This window comes from Octopus bimaculoides, chromosome 7, assembly GCF_001194135.2.
Source record: "Octopus bimaculoides isolate UCB-OBI-ISO-001 chromosome 7, ASM119413v2, whole genome shotgun sequence".
Taxonomy (NCBI): domain Eukaryota; kingdom Metazoa; phylum Mollusca; class Cephalopoda; order Octopoda; family Octopodidae; genus Octopus; species Octopus bimaculoides.
In genome coordinates this window covers 4,524,879-4,534,009 of record NC_068987.1, presented here as the reverse complement: position 1 = coordinate 4,534,009, position 9,131 = coordinate 4,524,879, and the positions used below count along the sequence as shown (strand labels likewise).

The window sequence follows — 9,131 nt, the reverse complement described above, 5'->3', positions numbered from 1 at the left end:
GGGGGGGGGAAAGACTGGTAGGAAAATGCCTCACCTCCATCTGAATGATATCCCAAGTTGTTGAAGTGACTTGGTGGGTGGGGGTGCCGTATTTTGTCTTGACAAACTTCTGCAGGTTACTTGCCAGGTTTTCACCAAGAATCTGCAAACAAAAAAAGACCAGACAATAACATCATCATCACCACCACCACCATCATCATCATCATCGTTTAACGTCCGCTTTCCATGCTGGCATGGGTTGGATGGTTTCAGAGGAGCCAGCCAGGCAGGGGCTGGCACCAGACATCTGTGTCTGTTTTGGCAGGGTTTCTAATGGCCGGATGCCCTTCCTGACACCAACCACTTTACAATGTGAGCTGGATACTTTTCATGTGGCATCAGCATTTAATTTCTGCTTCCCATACTGGCATGGATTGGACGCTTTGACATGAGATGCAAGGCTAGAAGCCACACAAGGCTCCATTTATCTGTTTTGACAAGGTTCTACAGCTTCCCTTCCTAATGCCAACCATTCTACAGAGTGCACTGGGTGTCTTTTACATGGAACCAACAACATGATTCATATTGAGTCACATGTTTGGCAACACATATGAACCAAATTCTAAAGAGAGCAATATTACAGTCTCAAGAAAAACAAGTCTAATTAAGAATTGAAAAGATCAGTGAAACACTTCATCTCCATCTTTTAGTTTAATAATTCATCCATTCAGCATCTCTGCCAGATAGGAAGGTTGTGAGGGTAAAGACTTCAGGCATTTCCTCCTTAGTGTCCTATCTGAAGCAATCATCATTATTCTTTCCAGCAGGATTCTCAAGCATGGGCAAATGAGACCATGGATATTATCTATCACACCAGTAGAAGCTGTCAAATCTTTCCTAATAAAATAGGTTTGTGATCAAAAACATTGACTATCCAAACTTTTTAATATTTTTCTGGTACAAAATTTCATTATCCAACGTGTCCTTTCTTCTAAGACAGTAGAGTGTATATTAAGGGAGATTTAGCTGCCATTTCTAGCAAACCGAGCTCCAAACTTCATAAAGCTTGATCGTGTCGTACTTAATACAGAACTAATCGTAGAAACCGTTGATTCAATCAAGAAAGATAACTCTAAATTATTTTTATGAGTTATTTCCCTTGACCCATCGCAAGAACCCGGTTTTCTGTTTTTGTTTCTTATTCACACACGCATCGACAAATACAACGAATCGAAAGAAAAGATTAACTCCGTGAAATATCAATCAGAGTGATTGATATTCTTTGAGAAAAGTGATTTGAAACTGGAAAAAATAGTAAGATATTGAACATGTGCGTCTACGAATTTGCATAACCTAAAAACTTGAAACAAGAAAGTGGAGTCAGCATCGTCAGGTGAGATTAATTTATAAAATTATATACGAGATATACCGTTGTTGATAACAGAAAATACACTTTAAAAAAATAATGATGCGTCAATAAATCAGCCAAGTTAGGCCACCCATATGCAAATTTCTTAATTGTTTCATTTTTAGTTTGATTATTTCAATCCATAATATTTACAATTAAAGAATAATATTTAAACGAAATAAAAAGAAAGGGCAAGAAGGAAAAGGAAAAAAAGAATTAAGTAACGAAACTAAGGGGGAGGGGGACACACCCTTCGTTTCAGTCTGATCGGGGATCCCTGACACTCATTCCTGTAGACAAATTTTTAATCTGTTTGGTTCGATTAGCAATGAAATACCGAGCCGTTACCTATTTGATGGCACAAAAGATCCTTGAGCATATGAAATGCACCCCAATTTCAGCAGCAACTAAAACGTAAGACATGCAAGCAAATGAGGGAGCCTGGATGTAATCACTTGTCCAGCTAGCAATAGCAGTGAAAAATCCCTCAACTTACTATTGCAGCATTTTGGTGGGGAAGAAAGTGCTGCACAATGAATAACATGAGTCCCTGACCTCCCTTCCCTCACCAAATGGGACGGTCATGGCTGGATTGCTTTTTCATTGTAGGTCTGTTTAATGAGAGCTGACTTGAAAGTTGAACAACAATTACAAGAGCACACATGCATGCACGCACACACACCCTTAACCCAGACACGCTCAGATATACACATACACACGTGTATGCATGCATGCACACACACACACACTCACATGTATGCACATATGCACACACGCATGCATGCAAATATGCACTCACACATATGTACACATGCATGCACACACACATGTGCAAGCATGCATGAATGCACACACATGAACATATGCATGCACACACGCATGCGCAAGCACACACACATTTGCATGCACGTCTGTACAGGCAGACACACACTCATGTGCTTGCAACCATGTGTGAACCCAGTGCGCATTTACAAAGTGTTGCAATATAAAGAGCGCACAAACCTCCTTCTTATAAAGGGCAGCCAAGATCCCTGCAGCCAGTTCTCCGGCCATGATGCACAGCAAGAAGAAGAAATACTGCAACAGAAAAGAACACAGAAATATAAAAACCACAAAAATTAGAGAAATGATTATTCAATGAGCAAAGGATTTGATCCCAGGACTCTAGGTTTAGTTTTATTTTATTTTCCATGAGTCCAAAGACTCATAAGAGCGGTCCCCTGATTTCCATTGTGTATTAACTGAGATTACCAAATTTCCCCTGGAAAGGACATCCGTCTGTTGCAGGGCTGAAGAAGTTTTTGAGGGGAGGGGACCAAGTCGATTATATCAGCCCCAGTACATGACTGGTACTTTACGGTATTGACCTCTGACAGGATGAAAGGTAAAGTTGACCTCGGTGATATGTAAGGGTGGCGATATATTAAGGTGGCGAGCTGGCAGAATCACACCGGGCGAAATGCTTGGCGGTATTTCATCTGCCGTTACATTCTGAGTTCAAATTCTGCCAAGGTTGACTTTACCTTTCATCCTTTTGGGGTCGATAAATTAAGTACCAGTTATGCACTGGGGTCAATCTGATCGACTTAATCCCTTTGTCTGTCCTTGTTTGTCCCCGCTATGTTTAGCCCCTTGTGGGCAATAAAGAAATAAATATAAAGAGTGGCAAGAAATCCCATGAAGCATTTTGTCTGACATGCTAACACTGATTGACAGCTTGCTGCATTTATTGAAGTATGAAGATTAATTATATGCAGTGCACCACTTGTGCATCACTGCACTATTTCACACAGCTTCAGAACTTGCTCTACGTCATCAAAATACTTATCAGTTTCCAGTTGCTTTGACATACTATATTCTTTTCTACTCAAAATTTTCGGGAAGCGGGGGGGGGGGGAAGTTGATTGGATTGACCCCAGTATGCAACTGATACTTCATTTATCGATGCTAAAAGGATGAAAGGCAAAGTTGACCTCAGAGGAATTTGAACTCAGAACGTAGTGGCAAATGAAATACCGCTAAGCATTTCGCCCAACGTGCTAATGTTTCTTATTTCTTTATTGCCCATAAGGGGCTAAACATAGAGGGGACAAACAAGGACAGACAAACGGATTAAGTCAATTATATCGACCCCAGTGCGTAACTGGTACTTATTTAATCATAATCAACTGTTCCTCCTCTCTTTTCTTTTACCCAAAACCAAGAACTCCCCCCCCCCCTCATACTCATGACTTGTGAATACAGTACTAAAGTGTCCTTAACAAAATCTGAATTATTTTTAACGCTGGCATTCATCTTCTGTTATATCTAATGAGTGGGGAGTTGGGCATCTCTACTCAGGACAGGTTTGTGACTTCAACGTCATTGTTTCAACATTCACTTTTTCAAGCTTTTAGGGGTTAGATGGAATTTACTGAAATGAATTCTCTATGGCTGGAAGTTCTTCTTGTCACTAACCTTCATCTATTTCCATTCAAAGTAAAAACATAATAGGATTATTTTAAACATTAAATAACTATGAGTGTCCACCTGAGTAAAATAGGGATCAAAAGGGTCCTTAGAAAAAAAAAAAAAAAAAAGGGGTTAAGTACCACTATATTAAAGGGTTAAATAGAATGAACAACTCTGCCGAAGAAGAGAGAGAGACTAATATAAATAAGAAGAAAAGAAAGAAGATAAGATGGCAATTACTTACAAATCCGAGAAGACACTTGCTCTTTCGGATTGCTCCACAGCATCCACAGAACCCAACGAGGAAAACAAATACACCAAACGCTATTAAGATGTAGGATGATGTCCTGAAGTACGGGTCTTCCGTTTCCACCGTTATCTCAAACCGGTTTACGATGTTGGGGTCAACAACCATCCATACTCCGACCCCGAGGATGGCCACTCCAGACAACTGCAAGTATAAAAATTAAAAACAGATAATGGTCGATGTCGTTACAACTTCTATCTTCTGTAAAATTATAATTGTTTTCACAATTAATTTCCTTTTTAGAGAGAAAATAATTAATTACATTAAGATCGAGTTTTGATAAGCTTGGTCTTTAATTGTTATCAGATGACTTGCTCCTGGATGTGTACAGGGTTCCAGACTAGATTTGAACTCAGAATTTTTATTTAAACTCATGCAAGAAAACACCTTATCTTATTTCAGTCACTGGACTGGGGCCATGCTAGGACCATGCTGGGGCACTACCTTGATGAGTTTAACCTCCACTTTTCCATGCTTGCCTGGGTCAGGTGGAATTTGTTGGGGGTAGATTTTCTACAGCCAGATGTCCTTCCTGTCACCAACGTTCACAGTTTCCAAGCAAGGTAACATTTTCCCATGACAGACAAATGTTCACGAAAAATTGGAAATGAACAACCTTACTTGTATAACAGTGATGCTTGTTTACAGCCATCACATGATGTCAACACAAGGCCACACACACAGGCGCACACAATAGAAATGATTTCAAATGATTTTTAGTGTCATATAATATATCTCAACTAGTTTTTTTGTCTTGGAATGTAACAGAATCTTCATCAGTCGTTTATGCCAGGCTTGGTTGTATGGTTAAGACGCTTGCTTCCTAACCATGTCATCTCAGGTTCAATCCCACCCTGTGGCATTTTGCTATAGTTTCATGTTTCTTTATTGCCCACAAGGGGCTAAACATAGAGGGATTCAAACAAGGACAGACAGAGGGATTAAGTCGATTACATCAACCCCAGTGCATAACTGGTACTTAATTTATCGACCCCGAAAGGATGAACGGCAAAGTTAACCTTGGCGGAATTTGAACTCATTTCGCCAGGTGTGCTAACGTTTCTGCCAGCTCGCCGCCTTTTTGCTATAGTTTCAGGTGAGTGAATTTGGTACATGGAAACTGGAAGAAGCCTATCATATATATATACATATATAAAATCTGCCTCAGCAAATTCCATTTGCATCATGCAAGCATGGAATAGCGGATGTCAAATTTAGAGAGCAGAACATGTGACTAAATTACATTTGACAGGAAGAAATTCCAATCAGGATATAATAAATTCCAGTTGCCCAGTTTGCTAAACAATCGAAATCTTAAACTCTAATTCACTCGAGTTAAATAAAACTTTAACTCAAGTTCCAATGTAATAAATTTCCAACACGAAACTAAACGAATTTACCAACACTAATTGGAGGGCTTCCAAACCACTGCAGTTCATTGCATCACTGCAATAAGCTGTGGAGTGTGGAAAATAGCAGAGCAGGCATTTTATTCACTTGCTGTATGTTTGCTTAAATTATAATAAAGCTGACTTTGTTGTTGTTATAGGGCAGCAATGAAGTAGTTTTCTCTATTGACTCATCAATAAACCATTTCTCTACCGATGGACTAACAAAATTGTCAAGATGAGGGCCTTTAACCCTTTTGCGTTCAATTTATTCTGTTAATTGTAAATCTTATAAGCATTCATCATAGTCTGTTTTACCCTGCTGGCATGGGTTGGACGATTTGACAGGGAACTGGCAAGGCTGGAGGGCTGCACCAGGCTCCAGTTGTCTGCCCTGGTACCGTTTCTATGCTTGGATGCCCTTCCTAACATCAACCACTTTACAGTGTGTACTGGGTGCCTTTTTCGTGGCACCAGTGCTTCACATGTGGCACCAACACAGGTGCTTCATGTGTGGCACTAACATGGGTGCTCTTACATGAAACCTACATGGTGCTTTTATGTGGCACCAGCACATGTGCTTTTACATGGTACTGGCATGGGTGCCTTTTACATGGCACAAGTGCTTTCATGTAGCACCAGCATGGGTGCTTTTACATGGAATGAGCCCACAAGACAAGGATCTCTTGGCTGAAAGAGGGAGTGGGGGGGCACATGGCCATAAAGGACAAACCGTAAGTATGGGTGACCATGATTTTACTTAGCGCCATGTGTCTTCTGAAGCAAAGCAAACCGTATTTTGAATTAATCGTGCATTATCTTTTAGCTTTGAGATTTTGATGATGTGACTGTTTATGTTTAGAATGACATTGTAGGGTAAGTGTGAGAGGCCAGATCTAGCTGGTTTGAACATAAAACTGGTAGAGGAAGAAGGCGATGAAGAAGAAGACAAAGATGAAGAAGATGAAGAAGGAGATAAAGAAGATGAAGAAGGAAACATTGAAGAAGATGATGATGAAGACGAAGAAGATGAGGCAGAAGAGGACAATGAAGAAGACAGCAAAGAAGATGACAAAGAAAAAGAGCAACAACAAGAAAACAAAAACAACTTTAATTCCAAGAAATTTAAGAATTGCAATCATTAACGAGAAGACATTCACAGGAATTTTTTTGAAAAAGACAAAAATATTCTCAGAAAATACGGAATGGTCTTCTGAAGTAACTAACTTTCTCAAACAGGATACAAACTGGAATCAGTTACCAAGAAAATATGAGATAAGGAAATTTCAAGTAATTAAAAATCGAGGAAAACTGGAAGCACAAAGAAGGGTTTGGGTGAAATATGAGCCAACAAAGGAATCTTACATGGTCCCTTATCATCGTCATCATCATCATCATCATCATCATCCAAATCAAAATCGCTGACGTGGCTGATGACAGTGCCGCCTGATTGGCACTCGTGCCAGTGGAACGTTAAAAGCACATCCAAGCGTGATCGTTGCCAGGGCCATGGATTGGCTCCCGTAAAAAGCACCATTTCAGCATGATCGTTGCCAGCATTGCCTTACCGGCACTTGTGCTGGTGGCACGTGAGAAACAACATTTGAGTGTGGTCGCAGCCAGTGCCGCTGGACTGGCTCCTGTGCAGGTAGCATGTAAAAAACACCTTTTGATCATGGTTTTTGCGAGAACCACCTGACTGGCCTTCGTGCTGGTGGCACATAAAAAAGCACCCACTACACTCTCGGAGTGGTTGGCATTAGGAAGGGCATCCAGCTGCAGAAACTTTGCCAGATCAGATTGAGCTTGGTGCAGCCTCTGGCTCATCAATCCTCAGCCAAACTGTCCAATCCATGCCAGCATGTCCCTTAATTTGATAAAAATTGCAACCAAATCTCCCTCAAATCGTATCCTACTAGGTGCAGGCATGGCTGTGTGATTAAGAAGCTCACTTTGAAACCCCATGGTTTCAAGTTCAGTCCTTCTTTGCAGCACCTTGAGAAAGCATCTTCTTGTATAGCTCCAGGTTAATTAATGCCTTGTAAGTGAATTTAGTCGATGGAAACTATGTGGAAGCCAATTGTGTGTGTGTGTGTGTGTACACCTTTGTCTTGACTTAGCATGTGGGTCGTAAATGAGCATCACCACCATATGAGTGGTGTTGTTTGTACCCAGTCTTCTGTGAAAAACACATCTGGCTACAGCGGGGGGAAATGTTACCTTGCGTAGAAACAGGTAAAGGTTAGTGACAGAAAGGGCATCCAGCTGTAGAAAGGTCTGCCTCAACAAATTTCGTCCGACCCATGCAGGCACGGAAAAGTGGATGTTAAATGATGATGAGGATGATCATGATGGAGTTCATTATGGCTAAATCACTCTTAACAACATTTCACTGACGTCCTCACAAGCTTTATAAACTCCTTCACAACCTCAGCATCATCTAAATTGTTAACCATGGCTTTTTTTTTCCTTCTTTTCTTAAAGATTTCCATGGATAAAGTTTGGCAAGTTTTCACCTTTGGTAATCAACACAAATTCCTAAACCTCTTTTTTTCTTCTTAGATCTACAATTGCTATCATTCTTATCTTCCTCTCGTAAATCTTCATTCTTCATTCTTCTTCTTCTTCTTCATTCTTCTTCTTCATTCTTCTTCTTCATTCTTCTTCTTCTCCTCCTCCTCCTCTCACTCCTTAACATTGTTTTCCGCTTCTTTATCTTTTTTATTGCTTTTCTTTGACTTATTTTTCTTTTTATCTTATTTTCTTCCAGTTATTCTCTTTTTATCTTCTTTTCCTACCCCCTCTCTCATTCTCTCTCCCTCTCTCTCTCTCACACACACACTTACACTTTCTAGAATATAATTTTAAAAACACTTTATTGAATTCTTTTTCCTTCTTAAATTTATTTCAATTCTTTTCCCAGGGTTCTTCTTCTTCCTCCCTTCCTTTTCTTTTTCTTTCATTTTGCCTTCCTTCATTCCCTCCTTCAAGAATACTTCAGCAGAGGTGAAATATCTATGTGAATAAAACACTGACCTTCCAACCCACAGTTTCATCATCATCATCGTTTAACATTCACTTTCCATGCTGGCATGGGTTGCACCAAGCTCCAATCTGATCTGGCAGAGTTTCTACAGCTGGACGCTCTTCCTAACGTCAAACACTCCGAGAGTGTAGTGAGTGTTTTTTCTGTGCCACCAGCACAGGAGCCGGTCAGGTGGGCCTGGCATCGATCATGATCAGTTGGTGCTTTTTACGTGCCACCAGCATGGGAGCCAGTCTGGGAGCACTGGCCAAAGCTACGATATTGGTTTTACTTGACACAATAGGTCTTCTCAAGCATATATATACATATATATATACATATACATATATATATACATATACATATACATATACATATATATATATATATATATATATACATATACATATACATATACATATACATACATATACATATACATATATATATATACATATACATATACATATATATATACATATACATATACATATACATATACATATATATATACATATACATATACATATATATACATATACATATACATATATATACATATACATATACATA

The 9,131-nt window shown here is 39.6% G+C and overlaps 1 protein-coding gene across 2 annotated transcripts in view; it reads right to left on the bottom strand.

Moving 5' to 3' along the window:
- The window catches only part of LOC106873584 (CD9 antigen), a 164,176-nt gene that overhangs the window by 5,031 nt on the left and 150,014 nt on the right, over positions 1–9,131 (bottom strand). For both annotated transcript variants that reach the window (XM_052969172.1, XM_052969171.1), the window contains 3 exons: positions 4,083–4,289; positions 2,390–2,464; positions 35–142 (listed from right to left, as the gene is read on the bottom strand). In XM_052969172.1, coding sequence (XP_052825132.1) covers positions 35–142; positions 2,390–2,464; positions 4,083–4,289 — 390 coding nt within the window. The remainder of the gene's footprint in view (positions 1–34; positions 143–2,389; positions 2,465–4,082; positions 4,290–9,131) is intronic.